Below are 12940 nucleotides of genomic sequence, written 5' to 3'. Positions count from 1 at the left end.
GTAACAGGGAGAAGTACAGACTTAGTCTTCCTAAAGTCCATCACCATCTCCTTTTTTTTACTGACAATGAGCTGCAGATGATTCAACTTGCATGATTTGACAAAGTCCTCCACCGGGTTTTGTAGTCATCTTCCTGTCCTCCCTTTATACACCCAACTATTGCTGAGTCATCAAAGAATTTCTGCAGATGACATGACTCAATGTTTTATCTAAAGTCTGAGGTATACAGGGTAAACAGGAAGGGAGCCAATATAGTGCCCTGTGGGGCCCCAGTGCTGCTTATAGCCATGTCTGACACACAACTCTGAAGCCGCACAAACTGTGATCTGCCAGTCAGGTAATCCATTATCCAGGATACAATGGAAGTGCCAACCTGCACTGAATGGAGCTTTTCCCCCAATGATGAGGGCTGTATGGTATTGAAGGCACTTGAGAAATCAAAAGTCATGATCCTCACAGTGCTGTCCTGCTTACCCAAATGGGAGTGGACTCTGTTCAGTGGTAGATGACGGCATCATCAACTCCAATGTGCTCCTGGTAGGCAAACTACAGGGGATCGAGGGCTGATCTGACCAGGGGTCAGAGGTGAGCCAGGACCAGCCTCTCTAGGGTCTTCATGACGTGTGAGGTCAGGGCCACTGGACGGTAGTCATTCAAGTCTTTCGGTTGGCCTTTCTTGGGTACTGGGACCAGACATGACGTTTTCCACACAGTCGGGACGCTTTCCAGGCTGAGACTCAGATTGAAAGCGCGCTGGAGAACTCCACACAGCTGCTCAGCACACTCCTTCAGGACCCTGGGGTTCACCCCATCTGGTCCCAATGCTTTGACGTGTCTGAGCTTCTCCAGGGTCCTTCTCACCTGCTCAGTAGTGAAGGTGAGTCCATGATGACTGGGGAGTTGATGGAAGGTGGGGCTGGAGAAGGTAAAGATCAGGACAATAGCAGTTGGTAAGTGGAGGCGTGGATGGTAGGTGTAGGGCACGGAGGGAACGTAGACAGTGGCAACCTGTGTTGTTCATCTACATGTTGAACTGGGGGGTGGGAGGGGAGGGAGGAGGGGAGGCTTTGGTGTTAAGGGAGTATTGGGTGCCGGCACCTGGACTGGTGTCCTGAGGGGGGGGGGGAACATAGAACCATAATTAGGCCATTTGGTCCATCGATTCTGATCCACCATTCCATCATCAAATCAACTCAAATCAAATCAAGTGTAATTACCATTCAACCATACACAGACACAGCCGAATGATACAGTAATCCTCTGGGGCTAAGGTGCAAAACATACTCAGCACATTCAAAATAGCAAGCAAAAAAAATAGTCACGCAAAAAAAACACGTATATAGTCCAAGACCCGGAACCAAGACTATGCAGCTTCCACACTGCCTGTTGCACACCAAACAAGGGAAACAGGCCTGTGGCATCTCACATTATTAATGTCCAACGGGGTCTTGCGATCACGAGAGAAACGTCCAAGACAATCATCCGTGGTTACATTGTAGATCACCTTCATGCACCAACTCCTATGTCTTCGAGTGGCAGCCAGCTCCTCCGAACCCAGTCTGGTTCCAGCGAAACGCCAACCAGCTCCTCCGACACCCCAGCCAGATAATCCGATCAATGAGCAGCTCACTGATAGGATAGACCCGCAGTACCCAAAGTTCTTGAAGTCCAGTATTGGCTTGTGATCATAAAAAAACATAATTAACAAAGAAAAATACACCTTTGGTTGGCCCCTAAGAGGCTGCTGTGTTCGAACACGCTGCCATCTTACCTGATCTATTACCTGCCTAAACCCCATTCTCCTGCCTTCTCTCCATCACCTTTGATGCCCTTTCTAATTAAGAACCTGGCAACCTCTGCTTAAATATACCCAATGACCTAGCCTCTGTGGCAATGAATTCAGAATCAGAATCAGGTTTAATATGTCATGAATTTTTTTACTTTTGTGGCAGCAGTACATTGCAATACATAATAATTAATAAATGTGAATTACAGTAAAAAAATATATATATATAAAATAAAGGAAAGGTACATCGCATCCGGAGTTTCTCCGGTTAGCAGACCATTTCCCTCGAACCGCGTACGAGGCAAGTTACAGCAGTGGTTTGCCATTGCCCTCTGTCGGGTGAGTTTCCAAAGAGATCACAAGCTCGTAACCCAGCACGGATGGAAAGTGTGCAGGGGAGCCGGCTGGATTCGAACTCAGGACCTTTTGTCCCGAAGTCCAGCACTGATGCCACTACTCTACCAGCCAGGTCTCATATATATAATAGTTGAATTAAATAAGTAGTGCAGAAAAGTAGTGACTTAGTGTTCATTAGTTCAATGTCCGTTCAGAAATCTGAAGGCAGATTGGCAGAAGTTGTTCGTGAATTATTGAATGTGTGCCTTCAGGCTCCTGTACCACCTCCTTGATGGCAGCAATGAGAAGAGGGCATGTCCTGGGTGGTAGGGAGGCTGGTGCCCATGATGGAGCTGACTGAGTTCACAACTTTCTGCGCTTCTTTCGATCCCGTGCAGTAGCCACATAACCCCTCCCCCCCCCCACCCCATACCAGATGGTGATACAGCCAGTTAGAGTGCTATCCACAGTACATCTGTAGAAATTTGTGAGTGCCTTCGGAGACATACCTAATCTCCTCACACTCCTAATGAAATATAGCTGCTGCCATAACTTCTTTGTAACTCCATCGATATGTTGGGCCCAGGACAGATCTTCAGTGATGTTGACACCCAGACACTTGAAATTGCTCACTTTCTCCACTTCTGATTCCTCCATGTGGACGAGTCTGTGTTCCTTCGTCTTACGCTTCCTGAAGTCCACAATCAGTTCTTTAGTTCACAGATTCATCACCCTTGAGCTGAAGAAATTCCTCCTCATCGCTGTTCTAAAGGAACATTTTTGTATTCTGAGTCTGTGTCTACTGGACCTAGACTCCCTACTATAGGAAACGTTTTTTCCACGTCCACTCTTTGTAGGTCTTTCAAGTTTCAATGAGATTCACCCCCTCATTCTACTAAACTCAAACCAATACAGACCCAAAGGCGTTAAACGTTCCTCATACATTAACCCTTTCATTCCTAGATCATACTCACGAACAAGCACATCCTTTCTTAGATAAGGGGCCCAAAACCGCTCATAATACTCCAAGTGCAGTCTGAGCAATAACTTAAAAAGCCTCAACATTACATCCTTGCTTCAATACTCTAGTTCTCTCAAAGTGAATGCTAACATTGTATTTGCCTTCCTTACCGACTCATCCTCCGAATTAATCTTCAGGGAGTCCTGCATAAGGGCACCCAAGTCCCTTTACACTTCTGTTTTCTGAGTTTGCTCCCCATTTAGAAAATAGTCTACACTTTTATTCCTTCTCCCAACGTGCATGACCACACACTTACCTATACTGTGTTCCGTCTGCCACCTCTTGGACCATTCTTCCAATATATCCAAGTCCTTCTGCAGACTCCCTGATTCCTCAACACTACCTGCCCCTTCACCAATCTTTTATCGTCCACAAACCTGGTCATTAATTACATCATCCGATTATTGGCATACAACGTGAGAAGAAGCAGTCCTAACACTGACCCCTGCAGAACACCACTAGTCACCACAGCCAACCAGAAAAGGTCTTCTTTATTCCCACTCTTTGCCTCTTGCCAGTCAGCCAATCGTCTATCCATGCTCACAGCTTTCATGTTAAGCCATGGTCTCTTATCTTGTTCAGCAGCCTTGTGTGTGGCCCCTTGTCTAAGGCCTTCTGAAAATCCAAGTAAGCAACATCCAATAACTCTCTTGCCTATTTCCTCAAAGAATTACAACTGATTTGTCAGACAAGATTTCCCCTTCAGGAAACCATGATGACTACGGCCTACTTTATCATATCCCCCAAGTACAGTACCCCGAAATCTCATCCTTGATAATGGACTCCAATATCTTCTCAACAACTGAAGTTAGGTTTACTGGCCTACAATTTTCTGTCTTTTTTCCCCTTCCCTTCTTAAAGAGTGGAGTGACATTCATAACTTCCCAGTGTTCCGGAACCATTCCAGAATCGCTCCCAGAATTCTTGAAAGATCATTACTATTGCCTCCCCAATCTCTTCAGCTACCTCTTTCAAAACCCTGGGGTGTAGTCCAGATGACTTATCTACCTTCGGACCTTTCAGCTTCCCAAGCACCTTTGTAATAATGACTACACTCACTTCTACTCCCAACACTTGAATTTCTGGCATACTGTTGGTATCCTCCACAGTAAAGAATGATGCAGAATACTTATTGAGTTTGTCTGCCATTTCTTTGTCACCCATTAACACCACTCCAGCATTTCTTTCCAGTGGTCCCATATCCACTCTTGCCTCTCTTTTACTGTTCATATATCTGAAAAAAAATTTTAGTATTCATTTTGCTATTAGTGGCTAGCTTACCTTCACATTTCATATTTTCTCTCCTTATTGCTTTTTTAGTTGTCTTCTGTTGGTTTCTAAAAAGCTTCCCAATCCTCCAGGTTTGACTAATTTTTGTTACATTTTGTGCCCTCTCTCTTGCTTTAATGCCGTCTTTAACTTCCCTTGTTAGCATGGTGGCCTCATCCTCCTTTTAGAATACTTTTTTTTTGGGATGAATCTATCCTGAACATGTCAAATTGTTCCCATAACTTCAGCCATTGCTGCTCTGCCATCATCTATACTAGTGTCCCCTTCCAATCAATGCTGGCCAGCGCCTCTCTTATTCCTTTGCACTATAACACTGACACATCTTTAGCTTCTTCCTCTCAAACATGCAGAGTGAATTCTATCATATTATGATCACTGCTTCCTAAGAATTCCTCTACCCTCAGCAGCCTGATCAAATCTAGTTCATTACACAATCCCATTCCAAAATTGCCCTTACCCTAGTGGGCTCAGCTAGAAGCGGCTCTAAAAAATCCATATCATAGGCATTCTACAAATTCCCTCCCTTGATATTCTATACCAATCCAATTTTCCTAATTTACTTGCATATTGAAATTCCCCATGACCACCACAACACTGCCCCTTTTACATGCTTTTCTATCTTGTAAGCTCACTGAGCTGTGGTAGATTTCAGGGCATTACCCAGTTGCTTCTTTCCTTTCCACTCATATGTAAGATTTGGTATTTATGTTTAATTAACTGAAAGTGACATCCATCTAACAATGTAGAGAAACTGCTTCTGACCATGGACTGTACACACTTGCTCTGCTGCCTGGGTGATGAAGACAGGCTCCCCTGACTGCTTTGCTGCCATCTAATCCCAGGGGCAAGGTAATCAATTATGAGTAGAGAACAAAGGAGCCCTCCCCCCCCCCCCGCCCACCGCCCCAAAGAAGTCAGGAAATGGCATTTCACCACTTCAAGGGAAGGATCAAAAACCTAAAGATATAATGAGTCCATAGAAACCATAGAAACCATAGAAACTACAGCACAGAAACAGGCCCTTTGGCCCTTCTTGGCTGTGCCGAACCATTTTCTGCCTAGTCCCACTGACCTGCACACGGACCATATCCCTCCATACACCTCCCATCCATGTATCTGTCCAATTTATTCTTAAATGTTAAAAAAGAACCCGCATTTACCACCTCGTTTGGCAGCTCATTCCATACTCCCACCACTCTCTGTGTGAAGAAGCCCCCCCTAATATTCCCTTTAAACTTTTCCCCCCTCACCCTTAACCCATGTCCTCTGGTTTTTTTCTCCCCTTGCCTCAGTGGAAAAAGCCTGCTTGCATTCACTCTATCTATACCCATCATAATTTTATATACCCCTATCAAATCTCCCCTCATTCTTCTACGCTCCAGGGAATAAAGTCCTAACCTATTCAACCTTTCTCTGTAACTGAGTATCTCAAGTCCCGGCAACATCCTTGTAAACCTTCTCTGCACTCTTTCAACCTTATTTATATCCTTCCTGTAATTTGGTGACCAAAACTAAACACAATACTCCAGATTCGGCCTCACCGATGCCTTATACAACCTCATCATAACATTCCAGGTCTTATACTCAATACTTCAATTAATAAAGGCCAATGTACCAAAAGCTCTCTTTACAACCCTATCTACCTGTGACGACACTTTTAGGGAATTTTGTATCTGTATTCCCAGATCCTTCTGTTCCACTGCACTCCTCAGTGCCTTACCATTAACCCTGTATGTTCTACGTTGGTTTGTCCTTCCAACGTGCAATACCTCACACTTGTCAGTATTAAACTCCATCTGCCATTTTTCAGCCCATTTTTCCAGCTGGTCCAAGTCCCTCTGCAGGCTCTGAAAACCTTCCTCACTGTCTACTACACCTCCAATCTTTGTATCATCAGCAAATTTGCTGATCCAATTTACCACATTATCATCCAGATCATTGATATAGATGACAAATAACAATGGACCCAGCACTGATCCCTGTGGCACACCACTAGTCACAAGCCTCCACTCAGAGAAGCAATTCTCTACCACCACTCTCTGGCTTCTTCCATCGAGCCAATGTCTAATCCAATTTACCACCTCTCCATGTGACTGAATTTTCCTAACTAACCTCCCATGCGGGACCTTGTCAAAGGCCTTACTGAAGTCCATGTAGACAATATCCACTGCCTTCCCTTCATCCACTTTCCTGGTAACCTCCTCGAAAAACTCCAACAGATTGGTCAAACATGACCTACCACGCACAAAGTCATGTTGACTCTCCCTAATAAGCCCCTGTCTATCCAAATGCTTGTAGATTCTGTCTCCTAGTACTCCCTCCAATAACTTACCTACTACTGATGTTAAACTCACTGGCCTATAATTTCCCAGATTACTTTTCGATCCTTTTTTAAACAACAGAACAACATGAGCCACTCTCCAATCCTCTGGCACTTCACCCGTAGACAGCGACATTTTAATTATTTCTGCCGGGGCCCCTGCAATTTCAACACTAGTCTCCTTCAAGGTCCGAGGGAACACTCTGTCAGGTCCCGGAGATTTATCCACTTTAATTTTCCTCAAGACAGCAAGCACCTCCTCCTCTTCAATCTGTACAGTTTCATGGTCTCACTACTTGATTCCCTCAATTCCATAGATTTCATGCCAGCTTCCTTAGTAAATACAGATGCAAAAAACCTATTTAAGATCTCCCCCATTTCCTTTGGTTCCGCACAAAGCCAACCACTCTGATCTTCAAGAGGACCAATTTTATCCCTTACAATCCTTTTGCTTTTAATATACTTGTAAAAGCTCTTTGGATTAACCTTCACTTTGACTGCCAAGGCAACCTCATGTCTTCTTTTTGCCCTCCTGATTTCTTTCTTAAGTATTTTCTTGCACTTCTTATACTCCTCAAGCACCTGATTTATCCCCTGTTTCCTATACATTTCATACAACTCCGTCTTCTTCTTTATCAGAGTTGCAATATCCCTTGAGAACCAAGGTTCCTTATTCCTATTCAATTTGCCTTTAACCCTGACAGGAACATACGAACTCTGCACTCACAAAATTTTGAGGGTCCCCAACACTTTCAACTTGTTAGAATGTCCACTCTGCTGCTCAGACTCCATCAGATGCAATTGCATTGAGCCAGATCATTCCAATGAAAGCCTCAGTTCCAATTACACACCTTCTGCCACATCCTGTGTGTCACAATATCCTGTGCTCCACAGGTGACAATGGGAATGGCTGAAACTGTGGCAAGGAAGAAGTAAGCAAATAAAGTGACCTGCTTGCCTTTCTACTCAACACTGGGATTTTGCTTAGTTGTATAAATGGAGAAGAAACCTACAGTTCTGGGATTTAGTATCTACTCCAAATCCAATATTACTGTCCTATCAGCAGAGGAGACATTAGAGTTCCAATCCTCAGATTCTTGCATTGGTAGATATTTCACTTCACTCACAGGTGAGAATCTATTTCTAGATGTTGCCATAAGCCCAACAAAAGCAATATCTCACTGAGTCCAGCTTGAGGAAACTCAGTGGTAATAGCCAAAGGACACTAGAAGATCACATCTGACACAATGGCCAATAAGGAAACTGAAGCTCGAACTGTCAAGAAAGATCTTTTTTCTAATGTCGTCTTAAAAAATGTTTTAATTTTGTGAGAAAAAATGTGCTTCTTTACTGTAATTAATGCTTTTATCAGTTCAATTGTAGTTGACATCAAAGATGCTAGTGTTGTGCGTCCAGTTTCTCATTGATTGAAAAGATTCTGAAGCTCAATTTTTGGCAAATATTATCAGGACATAGGCTGAAACTTCCTAACCACAAGTCAACTCATTAATATCTTCCTGTCTGCAAGTTTCTTTCAAACCATCAACCCTAAGTCCAATTTAGCATCAATTGCAAATATCTTGATCTCTTAATCATGCCCCTTATGTTCGTGCAGGTCATTGATCTATACATGAAAAATAAGAGACAGAGAGATAATCCCTGAAAAACACAACTGTATATTTTCTTAAGGTCACTGAAAAATTCAGTGGCAGCAACCCAATGCATAAAACTATGCGGACATGGTCAAGAGGTTCATTTGCTGTTCAGATCAAACATCTGAATGGGGAAGAAATGTGATCCAAGTGACCTTGATCATGGAATGATTGTTGATCCCTGACTGGATGGTTTAGGTATCTCAGAAATTGCTGACTTGCTGGGATTTTCATACACAACAACCTCTAGAGTTTACTGAGAATGGTGTGAAAAACAAAAGTAAAAAAAAAATCCAGTGGGTGGCAGTTCTGTGGATGAAAAAAACCTTGTTGATGTGAGAGATCAGAGGAGAAGTGCTAGACTAGTTCAAGTTGACAGGAAAGCGACATTAACTCAAATAAACACATATTACAACAGTGGTGTGCGGAAGTTCATTTCTGAATGCAAAATGCATCGGACCTTGAACCCTGAAGACTACTCAGTGACCACTTTATTAGGTACAGAAGGCATCTGGTAAAGTGTCCACTGAGCACCTAATTTGCTGCATTCTCTCTTCTTTTCTCAAATAGGGATAGAGGGGCCATTACATTTATGCTTTCTGAATTCACTGGAACCTTTGCAGAATCCATTAACTACTGTAAGATTACTAACAATGCATTCCCTTCTCTGGAGCCACCCTAAAGCCTCAGTATGGAACAGTATGTATCCTAAAGCAACAGATAATGGGATGTCCTTACCTGGTACCTGGTCCCCAGGGAGGTAGGTAGACTTATTGGTGAGCACTGTGATGAAGCTGCTGCGCGGGTCCTGGGAGTGAGCACTGATGTGGTTCGGCTTCATGTCAGCACAAGCAGATGGACTGGCACCATGTGAAAATCCACTGACGAAGGAGGCCAGGCAAAGTGAACCTAGCATCCACGCCAGCAGGGTGTCCCAGTCTCTTAACAATTTCAAAGTAACCTGCATTAGGCAGGAAACATAAAAGAAAAAGGAAGTAAGGAACAGGAAGCAAATCAATCAAGGCGCAACTTCCCCCAAGTGACATTGGACTGGACCGTCGAGTGAGGTAGTCAGTCTCAGATCTTCTCCTCCAAGTTGTCTTGTTACTCAGGTTTGTTTAGTTAGGTTGTTTCATTTTAACAGATGAGAGGTGATAATAATCTCCTGATTCTGACCAGTGCCACGCAGTAGTGAGTTCAGTGAGCTACATAAATGGGTTTGTGACTGCAGGGAGGATTGGGGCTTTGGGACTTATTCTGTAGAAAGTCGAAGTGTTTAGACCAGACCACCTGCATCTCAAGAGGACCAAAACTAATGTCCTCGTGGGGAACTTTGCTTGTGCCATTGGGAAAGGATTAAGTGGGGCCGGCAGAGGAAAGAAACCTAACTGTTTCAGAAGGACAACAAGCAAATTGTCATGCACAAAGAGGCATTTTGTAAATGGGACTGGAAGGCAAAGGAAATGCCTATCTTGGAAATAAGATCAATGAATTGAAGACATAGATAGACATAGAAATATGACTGAAACATCACATGAATGATGGGCTGGACAGGGATTCTGGCATTCCTGTTGTGTTTGCAGACAAAATGGTCTTGGGGGGCTGCATGGGCAAAAGAGAGGGCTGTGGTTACTGGTTATAAGTACGAGTACAGCTTTTTGAAGGAATGTTATGCTGGAAATGTTACTGGAAATGCACGAAAGGACCACAAGTAGCCAGAAGAGAGAGAAAAACAATAAAAACTTTGGTAATTTTCTGAGGTGCAAAAATGACATAGTACCTGTAATAATGGCAAGGGATTTCATCTACACTACATTAACTAGGACAGAAATAAAAGGAAAATAAGATGCTGAATTATCTACTGCAGACTCTTTTTTATTAGTACGTACACGATGAGTAACGGGGTGGCAGTACCGAACTTAGTAACAAATGGGAAGGATTATGGTATTTTGGAAGAAGACTTCATTTACATTTAGTATAATTAAGGAAAAGGATAACAATAGAGCAAAAGTGAAATTTGTAAAGTGGAGGAGCTGTAGTTTTACTTGGCTGAAATATGGTTTAGATTAGAAATAGATATTTGAATATAAATCGGTGTGACAACCTCCGCATTAATGCATATATCAGGATGCTCTTTATTGATTACAACTCAGCATTTAACATCATCATCCCCTCTAAACTAATTAGTAAATTCCAAAACTTGGGCCTCGATATACCCTTGTGCAATTGGGTGGCGGATATAATGTTAAGTGGAGGGGTAAGTAGTACTGAGGAACCAGGAAGACTGTAGAAATACTTGGACAGATTAGGAGAATGGGCAAAGACATGGCAGGTGTAGGGAAGTGTATGGTTAGGCATTTTGGTAGAAGGAGTAAAGCTGTAGACTATTTTCTATACAGGGAGCAAATTTAGAAATTGGAAGTGCAAAGGGACTTGTGAGTTCTAGTGCAGGATTCTCTAAACTTGCAGGTTGAGTCAGTGATAAGGAAGGCAAATGCAATATTAACATTCATTTCAATAGGACTGAAATATAAAAGCAAGGATATAATGTTGAGACTTTATAAGGCTTTGGTCAGACCACATTTGGAGTATTATGAGCAGTCTCGGGTCCTATATCTGAGAAAGGATATGCAGGCATTGGAGAAGGGTCAGAGGAGGTTCACGAGAATGATCCTGGGAATGAAAGAGTTAACATATGAGGAGTGTTTGATGGGTCTGGGCTTGCACTCATGGAATTTGGCAGAACGAGGGGGGGATCTCACTGAAACCTACAGAAGGGTGAAAGCCTCTATAGTGTGGACGTGGAGTGGATATTTCTAATACTGGGAGATCCCAGGACAAGAGTGCACAGCCTCAGCGTATAAGGATTTCCCTTTAGAATAGAGATGCAAATGAATTTCTTTAACCAGAATCCATTGCTGCAGGTTATGGGGAGAGGCAGGAGAATAGGGATGAGAGGGAATATAAATCAGTCATGATTGAGTGGTGGAACTGACTCAATAGGCTAAATGGCCTAATTCTGCCCTTATGTCTTATGGTCTTATGGGTATTCAAATGGACAATCTTCGAGTTTTACCCAGCTGGCAGACTATTTATCTATATGTGGCATTAGAGCCATTTAATATTGTCCTCATTCCCAGACTTCCCAACATTCCTAACAGGAAGGACAACCAGGCCAAAGTACTCTCCTTGGCAAAGGCTAATTTCACATTTCCACCAAGCTCAAATATCATTGCAGAAATCAGGGGCAGGGTGTGAGATACTTCTCATTCATCTCATTCCGTTACTTACTGCTTTTCAAACTGAGACCATCAGGGAACCCATACACCACAGTAGAACCTGGTTAATCCAATACCGTCAGGACTTTGGTGATGCAGCTCAAGTAGATTTCAGGGCTGTGTTGATACCCCACCACACTTCTCTTTTTCAATGTGCACTAGAATTTAAAGAGAGCATGGGAAACAGGCCCCTGGTTGGTTTAATGGGACCTGCTGCAAATAAATCCCAGTGAATAAAAGGAGTGTGGAAAATGGGGCCCCAGCTGCTTCAAAGGAAGCAGTACAGGAAACACAGCCCCGGTGAGTTTAAAGAGAGCAAAAGGACCATCACCTAATGAGTCTGAAGGGACAATGGTAATCGTCAGAAAACTATTGGAAGAATAAGGTCCCTGGTGAGTTTAAGGGAAGCATGGGAAATAGGGCCAAGATCTGCTTGAAGGAAGCGCAGAAAACATCATAGTGAGCAAGACGCCAAGCTAGCAGTTTTTCCAAGTAAGAATTTAGCTTTTCTTTGATTTATTTGCATCTAAAACTAGATCTATTCATATTTCAAATATAGTCCATTAATGAGGTAACATAAATGATACATTACTCGTCGGAAAATCCCCTGAAAATGCTGTCAGACATGTTCCCATGTTCAGTAACTTGGCCAGATGTTTGGTCTCAGTAGAAGAACATGCTTTCACAGTGTGAGTTTTCAGCCTATCGTTCACTTACACGTTTGCAATTTAAAGCTGCAGAATCAAAGAGCAAGGCAAAGAAAGGCCACAACAATGATCTCTGCCATATAAAGCTGTGTTCAGAAAGGCAGAAGATATTGCAGGAGTCAGTGCTCTGAAAGAGTTTTAATTAAATACTAAAAAATAAAGGAAGATCACAACAAATGCCGAACCTCAGTTCAGTACATTGTAAAGCATGGTACAATATCCCAACCACCTGAATTTCTTCAACAGAGATGAAAATCTGTTAAGATCTAAACTGGGCAGCAAATTTATTGCTGCCTATTTAGTGCTACCAGTTTTACATTCCACCTGTTTTATAAACATAGGCAAATTATGGCAGTAAATCTTGATTCATTATGCCAACATAATATCACAAGCTTCAGCACCCTGCCCCCACCAGCAGCCCACATCTCATCCATTTAACAAAAAACTGAAGATCCGCCTCAGGGCGGATGTGCAATCTATTGAAACAACGTACCTCCTACAATCCATGGAACTGATTACAGTTACTAATCACTTACCTTATTAATACATA

General features: G+C 42.9%; 1 protein-coding gene across 1 annotated transcript in view; it reads right to left on the bottom strand.

The window, feature by feature from the left end:
- LOC134345979 (reelin domain-containing protein 1-like) overlaps positions 1-9321 on the bottom strand; it is a 42014-nt gene extending 32693 nt beyond the window's left edge. The window contains exon 1 of the mRNA XM_063047321.1: positions 9144-9321. Coding sequence (XP_062903391.1) covers positions 9144-9321 — 178 coding nt within the window. The remainder of the gene's footprint in view (positions 1-9143) is intronic.
- Between the last annotated feature and the right edge of the window lie 3619 nt (positions 9322-12940).

The sequence above is a fragment of the Mobula hypostoma genome, chromosome 4 (assembly GCF_963921235.1).
Source record: "Mobula hypostoma chromosome 4, sMobHyp1.1, whole genome shotgun sequence".
Lineage (NCBI taxonomy): Eukaryota > Metazoa > Chordata > Chondrichthyes > Myliobatiformes > Myliobatidae > Mobula > Mobula hypostoma.
The sequence above is the reverse complement of the archived record's forward strand: the minus strand, read 5'-3'. Positions and strand labels throughout refer to the sequence as shown.